Genomic DNA, 24327 nt, shown 5'->3' on the forward strand with positions numbered 1-24327 from the left:
TAAGGCCAATGATAATAGTAAACTAATTCTGTTGAATTCATGATGATGACGTGATTTGTTGTTTGTACGTACGCGTCGTGACGTTTGCGCCCAAACCCCTCCCACCATGCGTCGCGCATGCTATTTGGGACGATAACAACCTTATCCCCAGAATTGATTTAATGAATATAATTAAAATGTGGTATTTGAGTGTTGAACTTAACTAACATTAGTTGTACTTGAATTGATTGGTTCTTGTAATTCAAATTTAACGGCCATTTACGTAACCAGAGTAATTACACGAGGACGTTTAATTAATTTTTTAGATCCTTGTCAATATTCACTTCGATTACATAAATAAATGATGCAAACTCACAGATATCAAATCTATCTACAGTGAATTATTTTGACTCCCATCTGTGGTCTACGATTTCACGAACATCAGGTTCGATCGAAGATCTGATAGATAGTATAAGAAGAAGCTTTCTACTTGAATGAGCACAGGCGTGTGATTGCAATTACTCAGATAGTTGAAGTTATTATTTACTTCTCACCAACGTATCTACCATTCAGTTAGGAAGAATCGTCTGCCGTGCGCGAATTAACTCAGCGGGAAATATATCTGAACTTTTCAATTTATATATTTATTGACGTGATTTTGTTTTTTTACGACTGTACTGTTACTAAAAACCGACGTTAAATATGTCTCGACGTAGGCTCATGAGTGCAGAAGTTATTTCAGATTCTAACCGAATGGCGGGAGTTACGGAACGAATCGGTTCGCTTGGATTAAACGGCTCGAAAAAAGATTTGCGAGAACGTGATAATGAACGACTGAGGCGGACTATGTCCGTGGATGACGCGTTGATTACTCAGCCTCCACAAGAAGAGCTCCAACCTGACTATTTTGAGCTCTATGCACGAGGTTAGCTTTTTCATTTTTTTAAAGAGTTTATTTTACAATGCCAAATTCGATTAAAAAATGCATGAGGTTAGCTTTTTCATTTATTTTTAAGAGTTTCTTTTAAAATCCCAAATTCGATTAGAAAACAGCGCACAATTCTCCACTCCAAACTTCACTCTATACATTATTACTATTAGTTTGCAGGCTATAGCTACTGTGAAATATGAATATATTCCACCATTGTGTTTTATTTTCACTGTGCTGGAAAATGAATGATTTTTTTTTAATTGCTTATTGTATTTTTGTTTAATGTACTTTTAATCGTCGTTTTGAAGCAGAATTGCAATTAAAATGTCTTGAATCAATAAACTAATCTGTGATCTAATAATTGTCATTTTAAAATTCTCAATGATAATTGTTACGGTCCAATTATTAGAGACAACATATCCGTAAGTTACCTTACAATATTGACCATCGGATCCTGGCAAAGTAATCCTTGACCATTGTACTGGTACACTTCAATCAGAAAGTGACCATAACGGTTAACCTCAAACTGTATTAAGGTTTGTTCAAGTGGTATCAATAGAAAATGTTTCAATTCAAGCTAAACTTGTGTAGAAATACACAAGAAAAATACTATTTTTAGATTTTGTATGTAGAAAGAAGATGAAGTCTAATTAAGCTTTTAATTAACGTAAATTACGGAGTTGTGAGTGCGTGTGGCCCAGAGTGCTGGTCGTTGGATTACTGATCGTGAGATCGTGGTTCGAATCCTACTCTCGCCACATTGCTTGTATCCTAGGCAAGACACTTTACTTACATTTGCCTCTCTTCAGATGTATAGGGTACCGGTTAGAACAAGACACAACTTTTGTTGTTATTACAATTTTCTACTAATTCTATTACATTTTATAATAGGAATACTTTTAATAAACAAAGGGCATGTTTGTTGCACACCTGATATGTATCTTCGTAAAATAATTCAATTTACTCCGTGTTTAAACTATGTACAACATGCATTATATTAGACAGAAGAAGCTCTTCAACATTGTACATCATTTCTGGTTCTCTCTTAAATGTACTTCAAAAGTCACTCAAAGTGTTCTTGGCGAACATTGTTTAATAACATTGTTTTACAGAACTTGTTCGTAGGCCTTGCTATCTTTATTTATTTATTTCATTGCAACTTTATACTATGAAGAAGGTACCCATTCCAACTGAATCCCCTGGCCAGCTGATACTGTACAGGGGCACTCTTTAAAATAATAAAATATAAACATTTGTGGAAACCTTTATCGGACTTAATAATTAATTTAATCCTATCAAGTATATTATTACAAATAAAGATTTACCTCAAATTAATCTTTACTTGTCTTAATTTGTTTATTTCTTTTGAACGTTATTTATTTATTTATTCATTTTCCAACCAACAGTGAACTCATGGTTCACCACTTACAGGAGGAACACAGACAAACACAAAACATATATAATAACATTAAACTAAACTACAAACAATGTTACGAAACTTACGGAAATTATTCCATGGTCGTTTACAAGTTACATCAGTAGTAGGCCTGTGAATAATTGTTATCTTTTGCTCATCATTTTTATTTCATCAACCCAATAAATTGTATAAAATCATATAATGTTATACTCCAAACTATCGTTCAGCTACAATCGTTAGGTTCCTACATTATTATTACATTATTAGTATATTGATAATTTTTAAAACTAATCTAAAAAGCATTGCAATATAAATATTGATTTATATTTTCGAAATAAAATTACAGAAATATCTAATGATATAAACTAGTTTATTAGATATTATTAGCATTATTTCCCTAGGTAAACCACGGGGGTATCGTCCTCGACATGATTAATATTTTATGGCAACCATATCCCCGGATGACACGGGTATAATCTACAAACGAACGTTGCACTTGCTATGTTGTAGTTTCAAATGACTGCACAAAATAGCATACGTTACGACTTATATCGCATAACCTTAATATAGAAACCGGTCGGTGGTCTCGCACTCCACCCCAATCTTTGTGAATGCGGCAAAGTGCAGACCGAGCTTCACGCATTATGTGAATACCCATTTACTGCACGCATACGCTTAACTTAAAGCTCAGGTACAGGCATGAATTTTAAATATAATATTTGGTTAATTGTACATAAATCAAATATTTGTAACAGAAATCAAGACGAAAAAACATGAATTTCCCTTAATATGGTCAAATACAAAATTTGGAAAAATTCTTCCATAAAAACCAGGAAGATTTTTTTCAGTAGTTAGGTAGTTAACCTAATGTAATAACATGTCTGGTGACTCCCCAGACAGTGAAAAAAGGTGGTGGATATATGGTGGATAAATTTTGCTATAGCATGAAAATGAAAATCTGAAGTTGAATAAAAATATCAGAAATGTAATATTCAAGTTATATTACCTATATTTAGTCATCTGATAACATTTTTTACCACACCGTTTATTTTTCATAGCTTTTTAAAATGCCTCTCTATTTACAAAATTTGTGTATAAAAGAATAGAGATTTTACTGTGTAATTTGAACTATCCCCCACTGATAAGAAAGTGCTTATTTTTAACAAGCTCGTGTAACACAAATAAAATCCCAACAATTATGAAACATAGGGGAAACTATAGATCGATAATTATTGGAATTTATGATCAATAGACATTTTTTGCCCGCACCTGACCTTTAAGTAATATACATTGCCATTGCCAATTATGTTTTTACTTTCTATGGAACCTTTATTACGGTCAAAATTTGTTTTCGAAGTTCTTAAAGTTTGTGAAAATATTATCTAAGTTTGTTATTGCTATTTTTATGCTTGTATCGCCTACTATTTGTGTGCCATGTTGGACACTGTTATCCCCAGTTGTCAACAAAGAATCTGTCTATATCTATGGAATTCTCGAATAACCATACCATTCAATTGTTTGAATTTCATTTTACAGGGTTTTAACTCAAATAAAACACACCATTCTCAATGCTGTATCTTCACATATACTATCATAGGAATATTTGGTAATACAGCATCTCATTCATATCACATGTGGTGCCTGTATCATGTAGAATACTAGATACATGTGAAAGACTTTTTACCAAATATTGTTATGATATTTCGGAAATAGATACAGCATCGAGAATCGGCTGAATAAAAATAAAAAAACATATGTATGAACATAAAAAATAATATACCAATATTGGTAATACGGTTAAAAGTGATTAAATAAATAATGAATATTTATATCACCGTAAGAATCTTTAGTTTCTGTGGAAAGTGTTACAAACATCAGCTGTATAGGCGCGCCCATTCATTATGAATTATTATTAGTACACCAATATTGGTAATGAAATGATTTAATGCATGATAAATTTATCACCGTATGAATGTTTAGTTTTTTCTTTGGAAGTAGTGGTAGTTACAGACATATGTATAGGCCTTTATCATTATGAATTATTATCAGTAAACCAATATTGGTAATACGGTATTGAAAATGATTTAATGCATGATCAAATTATTACCGTATGAATGTTTAATTTCTTTTGAAGGTACCGTGGTAGTTAAAAACATATGTATAGGCCTTTATCATTATGAATTATTATCAGTAAACCAATATTGGTAATACGGTATTGAAAATGATTTAATGCATGATAAATTTATTACCGTATGAATGTTTAGTTTCTTTAGATGGTTCCGTGGTCGTCACAAACATATGTAGGGGCATTTATCTTATTATTTATTAGTACCAATATTCGTTCAATGCTTGATGACTATTATAATGAGACCGTATGAATAACAGAGTTTGACTTTCCTGTGTCGCTTCACACTTTAGAACAACTGTTGACTTAACAGATATGTTACATTCATGTTCGGGCTAATTCAATATATCTTTGCCTATTAATGTCATCAATGTACTCTTATTAACCGCTGTTGACTGTCTGAGCTTAGTCGGTTATTATACTCTACTTAAGAAGATAGATCTTTTTTCCATCATCCTGCTGCAATGTCTCCACCGTATATTAAACGTTCGTTAAATACTCTTTATAATTACTGCACCCGATTCTGCTACTGTTAATAGGTGGTATCTGAAAAACTATAGCAAGTCATAAACGTTGCTGTCTGCATTACTTTCATTTCGTTATTTCATATTAACACTTAAATTAAATTAAATAATATTAATGTCAACTTGACGTGTGTTATGAGATTGTTAAAAGAAAGTGGAAAAGAAATAATATACTTGTGGAAAGTTTCATCTGTTTTTAATTTGAAAGACATTTTATTTTGAGGTGAAATAGGCCTACTTCAATTGCTAACTTGTGTAACTAGTATAATATCTTAATAAGATTCTATTATAAATAAACTATATCGATTTGTTTTTAGATCTTTTACCAGCTAAAGAATCTGGAGAACTGACAGGAAAGTTCCTGAAAGAAGTCACAGAGCAACTGGTCGAATACATCCAAGGATCGTTTGAACGAAAGAACAAAGTTATTGACTTCATGCAGCCGTCAGAACTAAAAGAAAAACTTCATCTTGATCTGCCAGATAAGGCAGAAAACCTGGATCAAATTCTTCTGGACATAAAAAACACGCTACGATATTGCGTCATAACCGGTTAGAATTCAAAGATAAATTTTTTTTTTTATATATTTTTGTTGAATATGCCATTTTAATGTTACCTAATAGTTATTCACTTTGACGAAAAACTGGATCGAAAAAAAAATTATTTATCTGAAAAGAATAGGCCTAATGTAATTTAAAGCAAAAAAATACTTAAATTGTCTGTCAGACTATGGTTTTTGATTAAAATTAACTGTTTATTTTGTCTTGTAAGGGAAATAATACATTTTGTTGACTTTTTGTTTTTAGAAGTGAATAACTTTATTAAAACTGAAAAAATGGTCTATTTAAAGTCTAATTTTATTAATTTGTTTTTGGGGGGACAGTACATCTTTAAATTGATTGTTCGGCCTCCTAATCTTACAATCTCCTGAAATTGTTTTCATACACATTCTCTTTTGAATATAACTGTAAACTTAAATTAGCAAGAACAATTATAATGACAATCATTAAGAAAGTGATTGTAGTGACTAAAATGACCTGTATACCTCAGGGAATGTTTCTAAATGGAGAGAAATTAACCATTTTTATTACGAATATATACAAATAAATTACTTAAAGTAGCAATTGCCTTAGGAGAAATTGTTTGTAATGGAAAAACGGATAACGTTTTAAGGGTAAGCGGTGACTTAAACGTGTTATACAAACAATGTAAGGCGGATACCTCGACTGTGTACAGTTTGTCCTGTATCGATTAACAGTGTGAAATCAGTCGATGTCAATCTAATAACACTTAACAAAATGTTTTCACAATTGTGTGTTATTCTAATTCAAGTGAATAAGATTGTATTGAATCTCATGCTTGTCTGCTGCTGTCTCTAGATTTTTTTCAACAGCCAATTACCCATCTTGTACAATCATGCGATCTTTTATAAAACGCATCACGAATCAGAGACAGGTACGACAGTTGATGGTAGTACAGTGTATTAGAAAAATAAGGCACACCCGAACTTTAGAAAAAGAAACATTGAATGGGCGTATTTGTTAAACTTTGATCTCTAAATTACAGAAAAATTGCTAAATTTAAAAGAAATGCCCATGGTAGCCACAAGAGGGCCTGTATCGTTGATTTTCGCTTTAAACTTTGTATCACAATAATTTTATTTCAAATAATACCAGAGCGAAGTACCCGAATCAGAATTTAAAAAAAAATTATAATCGATCTCATTTTTTTCCTCACAAAATTAAACATTTTTCCCCCTGGTTGTTTGTATTAAGACAGGACCACAATGCAAAACAGGTTTTCTTTTACCTGATTGTGTAATTCTGTATAAAGATGTTGTAAAATAAATAAATACAAGTACTATCTTCATACAGGACATCCAAGATTTTTCAACCAATTATCTCAGGGTTGTGACGTCATTTCAACTGCAGGCGAATGGGTCACCGCAGCTGTTAACACAAATATGTACGTCATTTTAATTTACATTTTAATCAATATAATTTTACCTTTATAGTTAAATATTTTTCGAAACCATACTGAAACTATAAACTGATATTTTTTTGTTTCAAAGGTTTACATATGAAATCGCTCCAGTTTTCACCTTGATTGAAAAAGCTACGTTGAAGAAAATGCGCGAATTTATCGGTTACAAAGATGGAGAAGGAATATTCTGTCCAGGTAACTAAAAGTTACTATTTTTATTTGTGAAACTCGGTAGTCATAAGCTCTGATCTGTTTAAGACGGAGTGAGCTTGTGGGCCAGGTAACTGACTATACATACACAGATAACGTTGAGATGCCATCATGTAAGCTTGGTTCCCACTGAGACGCAACGTAAGTGATTTGACCAATCACAAGCGATGAAATATTCAAACTGTCGCTTGGTCCACTCGTTTGCGTTGCGTTGCGTTGCGTCTACGTTCTCGCGTTGTGTCTCTCTAGTGCAAACCACGCTAGAGTCAGGGAAACACTTTTTTTTTCTTTTGTAGATTCACTCACTTATAATTTATATATTCTTGTTATACAGGAGGCGCAATCTCTAATCTGTATGCTGTTCTAGCAGCTAGACAACATCGGTTGCCACAGTGCAAACGAATGGGACTAAAAGGCATGCCGCAACTTGTCATCTTTACTTCTGTAGACGTAAGTCATTAATCTTATATAATATATATAATTTTATATCTAACAAGCATTAACCTCTGTTTACACGTTATGTGACAAACAAATGTGATGTGCCCATATATGGACATGATGATGTCATATCACTACCATATCACTTCTGTAGACGTAAGTCATTAATCTAACATAATCTAACCAGCCTTAAACCCTGTCTACACTATCAAACTGTATGTGACAAACAAATGTGCCCATATATGGACATTGTTGTTGTTTCATTTATTTATTTTCCACACATTGAATAAAAAGAACAGATATGAACTATAAGAAAAAATAAGACCGGTGTGAAAGGAGATAAAAAAAAGTAAAAATTACTTTAAGCATTGACCACTAGTTGTCGACATGACAAGAAAAGTAATAATTCTAAAATATTTTATTATTTTTTTTTCAATCTTTCTTTAATACATACAATAACTCTAAAATATTGACAAAAATATATTATAAGAAAAAAAAAATAACATTGAATAATTATGCCCAAAAAGGTAAAACTGACTAATACAAGGTTTTTTTACTGTAAAATCAACAACAAACATGATGATGTCATTATAACTACCATATCACTTCTGTAGACGTGAGTCATTAATCTAATCATAGACAGTGCTTTAAACTATGTAAAAGATAAAATAATGTATTCATGTTTATAAAGCTAAATATTTGTATATATTTTAGAGGATAAACCGGAGTCATAATTTTGTAGAAACTTTTTTGCTAACGGAGTTCAAATAGTTCATTGATGGAATTCATTAAACAGCTACCAATTCATTACCGTACTGATTTTTTTTCTTTTGGTTGTTATATTGATTCTTAAGGCTAAATAAGACAGCATCGTACGACGAGGTCCGGCGAGTTGACAGAAACGAGTTCTTTCCTATTATTTAATGTTGAATTCAAAGTGTATATCTTTTGTCACATTTCAGAGTCATTTCTCGTTCATGAAGGCTGCCGTCATTTGTGGGATTGGAGCTGACAACGTGATAGCAGTGAATACAGATGAAAGGTACGTCGGTACAGTAATTGTATGGTAATGCATTCCATCCAGAATCGAGTTCAATGAAATGAGTGGAAGTTTCGGAATCGGAATGAAACGAAACGGCCACCATAGAACAAAAAGCCTTATACAAGATAGGAATCACGGTTTGACATTAATTACAAGTATGCCTTAAATCAATAGTGAATGGAAGTTTCGGAAATGGAATCGGAATGAAACGGCCACCCTTAGTATAGAACAACAAGCTTTAGAAAAGATAGGAATCACGGGTTGAAGACGTTTACTTTTTGTATTGAAAGAGGGCGTACTTGTGCTGTATTTTATATATACTGTATCGAAATATGCAATATTCCTCCGTCTAAGTCAGATCTTAGTTTCCGCCCATTACTTTGGCAGCATTAAGAGTCATGTGTCTACTAAACGTTACCTAATCGCCCGGCCGTATGCCCTTGCGTTGTAATGCAAAAAGTATATAATAAGTATATATAAAAGTATATCACAAGTTATGATTCTTTTTCAGAGGAAAAATGCTAGTATCAGATCTTGATGACAAAATTCAACAGGCATCGGCCCGTGTAAGTTACACGATCGCTTTTATTCATTGAATTTGAATTTTCAATTGAAAACATAAAGCTTGGTTCCCACTAGAACGTAAACAAGCGTTTTAACCAATGACAAGCGAAGTTATAGACAGTTAGCAATCACAAGCGAATAAGCCATCGCTTGTGATTGGTCAATTCACTTGCGTTGCGTTACGTCCTTGTGTTACGTCGCTAGTGGGAACCACGCTTTACTTATTATATAATGCAGAATGCTCAAATACAGAGATAACGTTTGCTAAATTGTTAGTTAGCTAACTTTAGTTAGTAGCTAGTAAAAAACGTTGTTAACTTACACCTACCAGAGATGGAAATTGGTTATATATTTTACAGTTTAATGTTTAATATTGTGTATTTCTTGGCTTCTTTTGCAGGGTGATGTTCCATTTTTAGTCAATGCCACTGGCGGGACAACCGTAAGGGGGTCATTTGACCCTATTCAGTCCATTGCTGATGTTTGTGAAAAATACAATATATGGTTGCATGTTGATGTAAGTTTATATATATTATTTGAACATTCATCGTCCGGTGGTCTGCTTTTGTTTGATAGTGTAAACAGAGCTTAACATTCTATTTTTTTTAATGCAGGCTGCTTGGGGAGGCGGCGTCTTACTTTCACGTCGACATAGACACTTGCTGGATGGAATTGAAAGGCAAGTTATTTCTAAAACTTTTTTCCAAACGAACACTTTCGTAGTACGCATGCGTCTTAAGATGCAGTTTAAAATAAAGAAGGAACTGTTTGCCTTACGTACGATCAAAACAACGATTTTTTAAAAATAATGTGAACATTTTTTGATACTTACAGGGCAGATTCGGTGACATGGAACCCGCACAAGATAATGGGTGTGACGTTGCAGTGTTCTGCGATTCTTCTCAAGGAGGATGTAAGTTTGTCAATGTTTAAATAGAAAACGATGAAAAGGGTTTCGGTTCGAAGAAATAAATCTTGTTAATTTTAATTCCTTCTTAATGCTGCCGCGCCGGAATTTGTTTTCTAAACTGTTGTCAAACTTTTTATTTAAAAGTAAAGTTAAAAAAAATGTATATATACTTTTGTCATCATCTTCTTCCTATATTGTGTGCAGAACCTTATTTGAGTGTAGTCACACATGGGTTGGTCACACATGGTCACACATGGGTTGGTCACACATGGTCACACATGGTCACACATGGTCACACATGGGTTGGTCACACATGGTCACACATGGGTTGGTCACACATGGTCACACATGGGTTGGTCACACATGGTCACACATGGGTTGGTCACACATGGTCACACATGGGTTGGTCACACATGGTCACACATGGGTTGGTCACACATGGTCACACATGGGTTGGTCACACATGGTCACACATGGGTTGGTCACACATGGGTTGGTCACACATGGTCACACATGGGTTGGTCACACATGGTCACACATGGTCACACATGGGTTGGTCACACATTGTCACACATGGTCACACATGGGTTGGTCACACATGGTCACACATGGGTTGGTCACACATGGTCACACATGGGTTGGTCACACATGGTCACACATGGTCACACATGGGTTGGTCACACATGGTCACACATGGTCACACATGGGTTGGTCACACATGGTCACACATGGGTTGGTCACACATGGTCACACATGGGTTGGTCACACATGGGTTAGTCACACATGGTCACACATGGTCACACATGGGTTGGTCACACATGGTCACACATGGGTTGGTCACACATGGGTTGGTCACACATGGTCACACATGGGTTGGTCACACATGGGTTGGTCACACATGGTCACACATGGTCACACATGGGTTGGTCACACATGGTCACACATGGTCACACATGGGTTGGTCACACATGGGTTGGTCACATAATGCAGCTGGTCTTTATATTTCTTACATTTTTTCTTTCCTTTTTTGTTTTAGGGTATTTTGATGGAAACAAACTCAATGAAGGCGAACTATCTTTTCCAACAAGATAAGCACTACGACTTGGAGTACGATACAGGCGATAAAGCGATTCAATGCGGACGACATCTTGACGTGTTTAAATTGTGGCTTATGTGGAGAGCCAAGGTAAGGTTCTTCATATCAAATACTCCTTTAAAGCTTGGTTCCTACTAGCGACGCAACGCAAGAACGCAACGCAAGTGAATTGACCAATCACAAGCGATGGCTCTTTCGCTTTTGATTGCTAACTGTCTATAACTTTGCTTGTCATTGGTTAAAACGCTTGCGTTGCGTTTACGTCCTTGCGTTACGTTCTTGTGGGAACCAAGCTTTAATTGTAGATACGAGAGTGATGTGACACTTTGTAATAGTTTTTGTTAGTTTTTCATTTATCTGTTTTTGTATATCTCAGAGCAAACATAATTTCTATATATATTTTATATGCAAATGACAATAAATGGAAGTAATTTTCCACTGATGAATGAATGCATGAATCGTGAAAATGATGTTTGAGTTTCACAGAAAGTACTAAAACGCCCTCAATTTTTTTTCTTGCAGGGAACTAGAGGTCTAGAAGCTCAAATCAACAAACTTATGGACTTGTCTCAGTATGTAGCAACAATTATTTACATTTAACAAAATTTATTTAACAAATAATTAATAGTTATTGTCTAAAAATAAGGATCAATAAAAGATAAGTTTGTATAAACTTGCCAAAATAAGTTTCTGAGGCCGATACTACGGTACCGGTACACAATGGACTATATTAGTATAGCTGGCATGTGTTACCATCATGTTAAGATTCACAAGTGCAAAATTATTTATAATATCCGATATCTATCTCATTCGTTATCCATCTCATCCGATATCCATCTCATCCGATATCCATCTCATCGGATATCCATCTCTTCATACTCATACTCTCACTGTTTTGATGCTATAAGTTCTAATGAATACCTTCTATGTATACCTAAAAAACTCCATGATTATATTATGCTAAAAAACAGGAACCGATTATAACCATTTTCACAAATAGTGACAATGAATCAAGATTAATATTCCTTTGACTTTTTTATGTTTATTATCGTGTTTTTTTTTCGATAGATATTTGCAAGACAAGTTGTTAGAAAGGCCTGGTTTCCAAATGGTGTTCAACAAGGTGAGTTTAGATTTACAATCATTTGAATAATAATATTAACTTGACCGCCAAAACATTGTTGTAAATCTATAGTTTTGAAGCTAATTCAGAAGTTAACATTCAGTAATATTTTGAGTGCGCTGTTTAGTTTTTACTTTGCTATTGGATATTATAGGTGACACGCAGTATGAATTATTCTTTACCAGTTTGAAGTAAACAATAGAATCATGTTTAATAATCATGGACTTTGACGCCGCATAATTTAATATTTTACTTCTCGTATCTTTCCTTTCTTTCATTGAATATTATTTAATTACAATTTATGAGTTTCTTAACAATAGAACAGCTGCAAACCTGGAAAAGACAATTTGAAAGAAGAGAATCCGATTAGCTATGTTAAATTTATATTTAGGCATATGCGTATTTTCTGTAAACATACGGGTAAATTGTAGGCCTATGCGGTTCATGGAGATAGATGGAGAACTCATTTCTCTTAAAAATCCGATATAAAAGAAATCTACAAAATAATGACTTTTAAGAAGAAGAAGAAGTTCGCAGTTTCTTAAAACTCATGAATATAGGCCTATAGGCTTCTAAACTGTCTGTTACATTTTGATAGTTGACAAAGAATGGTTTACCAGGAAGATTTTTATTTTATTAATGATAAATATTCTTTTCTATTCTTTTTATCCATGTAAAAAAACATGTGTTTTAAGGATGGAGAACTAATTTCTCTTAAAACCCCGATTATATAAAAAAAATCTCCAAAATATAAACACTAAAGCTAGGTTCGTTTTCTTGAAAATGAAATAATGTTCGCCCATCCCAACATATGAAAACCTTTCAAGAAACCGTAAGTTCTTGTGGATCAGTTTATAGTTGAAATGTATCGGAAGACTTTTTGAAAGTGATATCTAGATTTCTTGTACGTCAGTATTTCCGTTTATTGACGCATTTACAGGTGTTTTTTCTTGTCGCCTAATGAAGCATCAGGTTCAGCCTATATCCGTCTTTTCACACTTCGCCTCCTCCTTTTGATTTCATTCATTCATACTTTGGCTTTGTAGTAGTTATCTCGAATTCGAGAATTTGGCAAAAAATAAAGCTCTGTCTACACTATCAAAATGCGTGTGACAAAAAAATGTGATGTGCCCATATATGGACATATGATGTCATATCACTACCTTGGGAATATTGCTGCCATATTTGGACACATCACACTTTTTTTGTCAAACTGTATTCATTGTCTTTTTTTTTTATTTGTTTTTATTTCGATTTTTGTCTGAAAATATCCAAACTCAAGTAATACACATATGAAACGCCATATGTGCAAAAATATTTATATTTTTACTAATATTAAAGTAAAAACTCCGTCTGGAGCTCAGACTAGGTATTGACGAATCTTTATATCTCATTCACAGACTATCGAATCTTTATACAGTATTGCATTAATAATTTACGTACAGTATTCCCGAATCTTTATATCTCATTTACATACTATCGAATCTTTATACAGTATTGCATTAATAATTTACGCACGGTATTGCCGAATCTTTATATCTCATTTACATACTATCGAATCTTTATAGGCCTACAGTATTGCATTAATAATTTACGTACGGTATTGCCGAATCTTTATATCTCATTTAGATACTATCGAATCTTTATAGGCCTACAGTATTGCATTAATAATTTACGCACGGTATTGCCGAATCTTTATATCTCATTTACATACTATCGAATCTTTATAGGCCTACAGTATTGCATTAATAATTTACGCACGGTATTGCCGAATCTTTATATCTCATTTACATACTATCGAATCTTTATAGGCCTACAGTATTGTATTAATAATTTACGCACGGTATTGCCGAATCTTTATATCTCATTTACATACTATCGAATCTTTATAGGCCTACAGTATTGCATTAATAATTTACGTACGGTATTGCCGAATCTTTATATCTCATTTAGATACTATCGAATCTTTAAACAGTATTGCATTAATAATTTACGCACGGTATTGCCGAATCTTTATCTCATTTACATACTATCGAATCTTTATACAGTATTGCAATAATAATTTACGTACGGTATTGCCGAATATTTGGTATCTGACCAGTTTGCCGACTCCAGTTTGCCGACTCCAGTTTGCCGACTCCAGTTTGCCGACTCCAGTTTGCCGACTCCAGTTTGCCGACTCCCAATTTGCCGACTGGCTATGTGGATGGTGTATCACATAGCCTATAGTCGGCACACGGAAAACCCACATTGCCGACAATAATAAAACTATGAAAAATCATACTTTAATCAATGGTTTCTATTACCTAATATACTGATTGATTGATTGAATTTATTTGATGCTCAACATTAAAATAACAAACAGACAAAAGACAAAATAACGAGCATCAGGAACACCCATTAGGCCGGAAAAACCAGCCCATTTCCAATGGGGTCCAAATTGCACATAACAAACAAGAGAAAATACAACATTTATAAAAAATATATATATATATATACATTAAAATAAAACCCAGTAAAACAGAAAAATTAAAAGAGAAAGCAAACAAGTAATGAGAAAAAGTGCACGTTATCAAGACCATTACAGTTATCTAAATTATTCTAAATATAAAATATTGCGTTCAAAATGTTTTTTAATACTGTATGAGATTTGAAGGTAGTTAAGTTGGAAATACCTTGGTGTTTTGCAATGTCTTTTTCATACGTAAAAACGTATTTACATACCGTACTGTACTATCGAATCTTTTTTTTTTTTATTAGTAATATGGTGTGTTATACATTTAAGTGGTATTCCATTGTAATACATTTAATTGTTTGTGTTTTCAATAAAGCAACTTGGGACGCGCACCTAATACAGCAGCATTATTGCTGGCCGCCAGTCGAGTTATTAGCAGAAATTCGCGTAATTAATTACCGTACCATACATACACTCTCATCTTAATTTAGTATTTAAAACTCATTTTAAATTGATCAATATTTATATATATGAAGGTATAAAATAATGTAGGATATTAAATAAATGATTGCTGTCATCATGTTATTGTAATTAAATTATCATTGGAACACTACTAGTCACTTTACTAAATAATTAAAGATGTATTGTCCACCAAAAACATGAAAAATTAAGATTATTTAAATCAGACCTTGAATAGGTTATTTTGTAGTTTTAATAAAGTTAATCACTTCCGTAGAAAAAAAATGGAAAAAAATAATGTTTTCACTTATAAAATAACATGATAAATGGTTTCAACCAAAAATTCATTGGCTGGCAGCCAATTTGACAATTTTTTTAAAATTCAAGTTTTTTCAGGTAAATCATTTTTGTTTCGATCTAATTTTTGGTTGAAGTCAATAACTATTATGTGACATTAAAATGGAATATTCAACAACAAAAATGTAAAAAAAATTATTTTTCAGGGGGACAATACATATTTAATATACAATAACAAATATATATTTATATATTTTGATATACTTTATTGAAAAAATATATATAATTCTTAATACTTGGCTTATTATATATTATATTAATATACAATACAAACACCACAATGTATTTTATTGACTTTATTAAACATATATATCATTTAGAACAGTTAAAGTAAGTAATCATCGATTCGCCATTTCGTTTAAAAGAACGTATTACATTCAATCTGTAAAAAAAATAGAATAAATTACATAATAATGTAGATTGTTATTTACGTCCGAGGAGGTAAAGAAAACCTGTCGAAACAATGACAATCAAAGATTACAAAACAATGACAATCAAAGCGCACACGGCGTTCCATACAGATCACCGTTATTGAACTATAGCAGCCGCTTTGGTTGGCGGCCGCTTCGACCATCATCCAATTTGGAGTCGTCGGTAAAATGAATGACGACTTCTTGAATTTTGATTGCAAAATCTGTTTTTATCCTGCCAAAAATAAAATTTATAATGATGAATTAATTATTTTTTCCGCAGAAAGTCTAAACATAGAATCACAAACATCTTGAGAGGTGTGCCTGTATTGTTTGATTACTATTCCTTTTTTCTATAAAAACATATTTTATAATTTATTTTTAAACAGCCTGAATACTGTAACGTATGCTTTTGGTACGTTCCTCCAAGTCTGAGGGGACTTCCAGACACGAGGGAAAACCAACTAAGACTACACAAGGTATAAAGCAATGATTCCAACTTGGACGCAACGCAATGAACAAGCGCAACGGAATTGATTTGACCAATCATGACGCGAGAGATGATGATCTAACGTGCCGTGATTGGTCAAAACTTGTTGTGTTTACTTCCTTGTGTTGCGTCTAAATGAAAATCAAGCTTAAACTTGATTACGGTTACATAACGTAAGCATTTTCTTAAAGAACCGAAATTATATAAAGAAAACACGCATGGTATTGCCGCATGCTTTATTACTATTTTTATCCATTTAAAGATCGATAATGTTACGAGAATTAAATTCAATCAAAGCTTCCTGTTAGAAGAATCATTATATTTCAAGTGGGTAGATAATTATGAATTACACAAAGTGTCCTTGGTAAATTGTTGTCGGCGTATGTCAGTGTATTAAACAACAATAATACGACGACGTCAAATGGTTAACAATATTCACTTTATATATTTACAAAAATGAGTAATTTGGTATCTTTTGAGCCAAATTATCTCACCTGTTACCCCTTCGATCCTCCGTCTTGAGTAGAGATCAATGTAGGCTACTACGGTACGTTACTGCCTGAAGAGTGAGACGCAATATCCATGACTGTGTTTGAATATAAAGGTATGCCGAGTCCTGCCTAGAAAGAAGTTTATAATCTCTCCTACGGAATCTAGTCAATATTATCCGCTTAGTCTTTTGTTTACAATACAAAAAAACAATCAGTATTTCGGCATTTTAACAATCTACCTGAACGATATGATATAATTATTTTACTTTTGACAGGTTGCCCCTGCTATCAAAGCCAGGATGATGGAACACGGCACGACCATGGTGGGTTACCAGCCTCTCAGAGAAAAGGTCAACTTCTTCAGAATGATCACTTCAAACCCAGCTACTACCAAATCTGACATTGATTTCCTGATCGAAGAGATTGAACGATTGGGAAAAGATTTGTAAAATATGCAACAAATATCATAATTATGAGTTGAATTATATTAATCGATCTTATTTGGTTTTGTTAAGGAAACTATTTTTAAAAGCTTGGTTGTTCCCACTCAATGACGTATGCCCAACGCAAGTGAGTAACTAATCACAAACAACTATTCTGATGATCCATTGTGTCGTGATTGGTCAATTTATTTGCGGCGCGCTTACGTAATTGCCTTTATTCATACAATTGTACATAACATAACATAATAAAAACGCTATAACGTTTTAGTGAAATACAATTGATTGTGATCAAGTTGTACTCTTGTGTCTGAAAAGAGAATCCTGTCGTCGTAAGGTCGTATGTAAAGCTTGGTTCCCACTAGCGACGCAAAATAACGCAACCTACGCAACGTAAGAAAATTCCCTTCCGATAATTGCGTTTAAACCGTGGTTCCTACTAGAACGCAACGCAGCGACGTATTGACGCAACGTGATGTATTGCATAATCACAAGTGGGAACCGACGACGCACAGTGCTGCAAACATCGCGGATTTGATTTCACGCAAGTGGGGGCAAACGCAATTATCGGAAGGGCATTTTCTTACCTTGCGTAGGTTGCGTTATTTTGCGTTGCTAGTGGCAACCACGCTTAAAGCTATAACTATACAACAACATTTATTCAATATTCAATATTTTACAAAGTTTATGGGTTAAGATACACAGAAGCCAAAGTGGCTTGTCTTTGTGAGCTTGGTTCTCACTAGCGACGCAACGTAACGCAACTTACGCAACGTAAGAAAATGCCCTTCCAATAATTGCATTTTCCCCTGCCTGCGTGAAATCAAACCGATTTTTGCGTCGTCGGTCCCACTTGTGATTACGCAATACATCACTTTGCGTCAATACGTCGCTGCGTTGCGTTCTAGTGGGAACCACGCTTAGGCAATTGCAATTAGCACTTTGAATAAAAAATATGAAAAGAAAACAATAATTAGTAGGCAACCTTTGATCCACATATAAAAACAATATGAAAAGAAATTTTTTAAAATGTATTAGTAACTATTATAATGAAATTGTAATAGAATTAGTTACTAATTAAACAACACTGTATAATTGTATATAATAATAATATATATATATTACTCTACACAACTTGTATAATAATCAATATTTTTGTAGGATATACACTAATAACATTAGACAGGGTCATAGGTCATGGTAAATTATAGAACGTAGGCAAACAAAATGCACTTATTTTTATCGTGAATGAATTTACCACGTGACTACTTAGGTCTAACACTTAGTACACATACTACACTACACAAATAAATTCTTACTAATTTGTTTAAGCTCTGTCTACACTATCAACTAGTTTGACAAAAAAGGTGTGACGTGCCCAAATATGGTAGTGATATGCTTAAATATGGTAGTGGTATGACATCATCATGTCCATATATGGGCACATTGTTTTTGTCACATAAAGTTTAATAGTGTAGACAGAGCTTTATGTTCACTGCTACTGTTACTACTACTGTCCTTTGTTTATTCGTTCACATAACATAATAATAATAATAATACAGATATACAATTTATTTATCAAAGTACGAAGAAGACAAAAATACTTTAATTTGTTAGATCTATACTATCCTGTTACTAATATTATACAATACAAATCAGTATACCAACATTCCATGGTTATAAATAACCCTTTATCAGATAGATACTTAGTGTACATACTTACGTATTATAGTCCTGTCGTCATGCTGTCGTCGTGAAAATAATAAGTATATAAATAATACAATAGGTTTGAGGAACCTAGAAACATTTATACAATATTTAAGAATTTAGAAAAGTATATATTCTATCTATCTAGTATTGTTATCATTTGTGATCAAATTGACAAAATATCCATGGAAATAAATGTATATAAACGTTGAAAATCTATTTCATTATTATGAAAATATGTATTTCATTTATTGAAAGTTCGATTTGAGTGATAATATAAGACGGAGCTCGTTTAATTAAAATGAACATCGTTAGGGCTAATTATTGTTGTGCAATATTATACATCCGTTTTTAGCAATAAATGGAGAATAAACACTCAGTTTATCGACTGGTTTATTTTTTCTTTTTATTTATGAAGCCCATTGTCAAATTAAACAATTTCGTTTCTTATATACACACAATTTTTATACATTATATTTGCTTAAAATTTGCTTGAAGCATAAATTGTTAACGAAAGGTTTGAAACGAAAAATTGAAACCTTATTTGTCTATATTGTTAAGAAACGCGTGGTATGTGCAAATGTTGAATGAAGGTGGACGAGTAGGTTGAAGCAGAAGAAAAAGAATGCCAAGCCATACACCGTCAGTGCAAACAGTGCCAATGACAGGCTAGTCGACGAATAAGTAAGTCCATTATGGCTCAAGGTGTCAAAGTAAATACGAAGTTAGTACTGTATGTGGAACACTTAGGCATATTGTTTGGTATTTGCTTACTGTCTGTAACATAGGCCTACTATTATATGTATAATTTTACGGCTCACTATTAGGCCTATAGCTCACTAACAATGTTTATTCTTTCTTGGAGATCCAAGAAACATTTATTATATATGGCCTTTGGCCCAAATAATATACAATGTAATACAATATTAAATAAATATCAGTTGAGTGCGTTTAGAAATTCTTTTCTACGTTTAAATGAAAAGAATAAATATTTTCCAAGTTTAACAATAAGATCAGTATTTGTGGCAGACATAAGATAAATATATTTTAATTTAGTTGGGTTGTTTGTATAAAAGGAAAACATATATTTAGTTCTAATATCTGAATAAAATGGACAAACTAAAGTGAAATGATATTCATCTTCAATTGATTGTAAAGCACATAATTTGCATAATCTTTCATTTCTATTTATACAATTCCATCTTCCTTTTTCAATTTCTAATTCTAAAATTCCTAGTCGTATCTTAGTCATAATTTGTCTATGTTTGTAATTTGTTACTTTTGTTAGATATTCTTCAATTCCAAACTTATATTTAACGTGCTTGTAATATTGGAGCTTAGAGTGTAGCCTAGTATCTTCGTAGAATTTCTGTCGTTCAATGTCTGTAAGCCTTTGTTTAAAATTTGAAATAAAAGTATATATATTATTTATAAATGAAGGTACGTTTTTTGTACAGGCCTAATAGGAAAATAACGCTTAAAAAAGAATGACGTTTCGACTCCATCATGGGGTCATTATAAAATAGTGTTTATAAAACAATAATGATATCTCAACCTTTAATAGGCTTTCGTTAGGAATGTATCACATTTGAAATTATTTTTGTTAGAAAAAAACAATCGCATCAAAAAGGGAATAGCTACCAAGCACTAACAAAAGAGTAAGCGTGTTCTAAAATCATAATAAGATAGTGTTAAGTATAATGAAGCTATAAGAATCAATCCGCTACCGTACTAAATATGAAACGAGAATCTTCAATTAAAATTTCGACAATTAAAAATAATTTAATTTTCACTTTTTGTTGACAATTTAAAACTCATAAGTTATCGTAACATAGTTGACGACTGGACAATTATACAAAGTGGTAGAGTCTAGAAATTTAGACCAAACAAATACCACAATTAAAAAGAGTCTGCAAACACCGTCTTGATATTAAGTAAGTAAATTATAATAAGGATAGCCTTGTTTGGTTTCTATCATTCAATCATTTTCTATCAAAGAAACTAAAACACCGTTTTTGATAATATCCTGCAGTAGGGAAAAGCTTCTTTAATATAGAATAGCTATTTTAGGCAGAATTGTAATATAGCACAGGTGCAATGTAAGCCTGTAGATTTCATGGCTGTTACGCATCTGTAAGTAGGCCTAGCGTAATCCAACATTCAGGTCACAAAAAGAACTCTTTAAAGTAGAGTGTATGTATTCACATAATTGATCTATGGTTATTTAAGACTCAAGTGTGATGTAAACTAAACCAATAATAATAGCAGTCTATTCATAGTTAAACAACAGTTGTGTTTAACGTAACATTCCAATTATGACGTCATTATCAGCTTCTTGGAGATTGATCTCGACAAAAAAACGATTTGATTGGGAAACAAGATTCTAACGTCAAATTTTCAAAATCTCTATTTGTACTTGGAATCAATAATTCCTGATTTTTACTTTGTCGGTTAGTACAGCTTCCGATTCAGATGTATTATTTAGCAAGTTTATTTCCGTGTAACACAGCTTCCACAGGTGGTACTTGTACGTCTAGGACACCGAACTATTCGTCAATCGATCACCTGTAATACGCTATGTAAAGTACCGGCGTGAAGATTAGCTCAAAATAAACATGTAATCGTCATCAAATGAAATGTATTAAATGGTTTCCAAACAGGAGGCGAATTATTGTAAATTGTATTATGAATATGTCACCTTTACGACGTGTAATAGTGTAATACGACGTCATTGGTGCAACTATTTTTAGAACGATGTCTGTAAAGTATTTCACATATAAAATGATTTCCAATCCCTCGCAAACCACTCACAAACGTACACCGTCTACGACCACTCCACGTCCACCACGGTCACGTCTACGGCCACACCCACCATGGCCTTACCCATCGCGGCCCAAAACTACCGCTTTCTACAGTATCAACACATCTATATATCACCACATCTATGTATTATCATCATCATTCATCATAATCAATGTATCATCATCATCATTAATCATCATCTATGTTTAATCATCATCATCATGCATTATCATCATTTATCATCATCATCATTTATTATCATCATTTATCATTATCATTTCACATCATCATCAACATCATTATCATTTCTCATCATCATCAACATCATCATCAGTTCATCGTCATCATCGTCATCAACATCACCATCAGTTCATCATCATCATCATCATCGTTATCATCATCCATCATAATCACGATCATCATCATTATCATCATCATTATCATCATCATCATTATCATCATCATTATCATCATCATTTATCATCATCATTTATCATCATCATCATTCATCATCATCATCATTCATCATCATCATCATTCATCATCATCATCATCTATCATCACTCATCATCATCTATCATCATCATTTATCATCCTCATCATTATTTATCATCATCAACATCATTATCATCATTCATCATCAACATCATTATTATCATTCATCATCAACATCATCATTCATCATCATCAACATCATTATCATCATATATCATCATCCATCATCATACATCATCATCATCATCATCATCATTTATCATCATCATCATCATCATTCATCATCATTCGTTATCATCAACATCATTATCATCTATCATCATCATCATCGTCATCATCATTCATCATCATCATTTTCATCTATCACCATTATCATCATCATTCATCATCATCATTCATCCTCATCCTTATCATCATCATCATCAGTTCATCATTATAATCATCATCGACATAACGCTTTCCGCTATTTGTTTTATTGTTATGTCACGGGCAGCATGGTTTTATATGTGTGACGGTTGTTTACATTTCCTTAACCCGATAACTTTCTAGGCCATTTCGATATTTTACCCTACATGCATTGCAATAATGTTTCTTTGCAAATACAGTATAATTTGTATCGGAATTGTGGACGACCGAATAGGAATATACAATCATATCAAAAGAACATGGTAAGTTGGATAAGGTGTAGCAAATTGCTTATTTATAGAGTACTATTGATTAGTAATTATAAGCACTAAACGTTGTCGCTAACTATTCGTATTAATGACGTCATTGTACAAAGATGTATTATATAGATACAACAATTAGTTACATTGGTGAATATTGAATTTAAACATGTAAGTCTGGCTGTCGGTCGAACCATTCGTTTGAAATTCAATACAGGTACTCATTCAACTTAAGGCAATAGCTGTCAGTTTACTAGCTATCAATGACGGATGGAGGATTCCGACAGTTTTAAAGTAAACTTATATTTTATAACTAACGTGGACCGTCAAGCTTATTATGATTATCTGTTCCTACTTATTAATTTCAAGGTTAAATATTGATTGTTTTTGTGTGTTTGTTTTCAATAAAATTGTTCTGGTAGTAGGGGCCTAATGATTTAGGTACACAACGGTATGTTTTTCAAAATCTTAGATATCTTGTCCATTCATGTCATGTGACCCGCCTGTAGAGCTGTGCCAGTTATGTCACCTGATAAGTGTGCTAGTCCAGTTAGCATAAAACAAATTTGTCGAGTAATAAAGTACTATCAAGTAACCAAGTTTTATTTTTATTTCTGATATATAGGCCTATCTAGCTTTTTTTTTTACTACGGAAGTGAATAACTTGATTAAAACTACAAAATGGCCTATTGAACTTTTGTTTTGGGGAGCAATATCCTATTTTTAAGTTGAAAATGTGTCGACACTTTTGACAAATTTGATATATAAGAAGACACGGCTGTAATACAACAACCTTTAGTTCATTTCTTTTGGAATCATGTTTTACTTTGTGTTGATCGACAGGAACATCATTAGGCCTAATTGTATTTTTATTTTTATGCAAAACTAATATACGTTATGAAACACAAGTATACGTTATGAAACACAAGTATACGTTATGAAACACAAGTATACGTTATGAAACACAAGTATACGTTATGCAAAACAAGTATACGTTATGAAACACAAGTATACGTTATGCAAAACAAGTATACGTTATGAAACACAAGTATACGTTATGAAACACAAGTATAAGTTATGCAAAACTAATATACGTTATGAAATCAAATATACGTTATGCAACACAAATATACGTTATGCAATACATTTGTCCTATGAGTGAACTAACAATATCCGGGCAGTTTTGATATCAGGATACTTTAAGATACAATTCA

At 32.8% G+C, this 24327-nt stretch overlaps 1 protein-coding gene across 1 annotated transcript; it reads left to right on the forward strand.

Moving 5' to 3' along the window:
* Positions 1-533: 533 nt before the first annotated feature.
* On the forward strand, positions 534-18013 carry LOC140039906 (glutamate decarboxylase 1-like). The gene is made up of 15 exons (XM_072085498.1): positions 534-904; positions 5294-5527; positions 6851-6941; positions 7048-7154; positions 7504-7619; positions 8570-8649; positions 9161-9215; positions 9614-9730; positions 9828-9892; positions 10048-10126; positions 11160-11309; positions 11742-11791; positions 12288-12342; positions 16413-16502; positions 17280-18013. The coding sequence occupies exons 1-15, from the start codon at positions 682-684 to the stop codon at positions 17451-17453; spliced, it is 1686 nt and encodes a 561-aa protein (XP_071941599.1). The 5' UTR covers positions 534-681; the 3' UTR covers positions 17454-18013.
* The last annotated feature ends 6314 nt before the right edge of the window (positions 18014-24327 follow it).

The sequence above is a fragment of the Antedon mediterranea genome, chromosome 2, assembly GCF_964355755.1.
Source record: "Antedon mediterranea chromosome 2, ecAntMedi1.1, whole genome shotgun sequence".
Lineage (NCBI taxonomy): Eukaryota > Metazoa > Echinodermata > Crinoidea > Comatulida > Antedonidae > Antedon > Antedon mediterranea.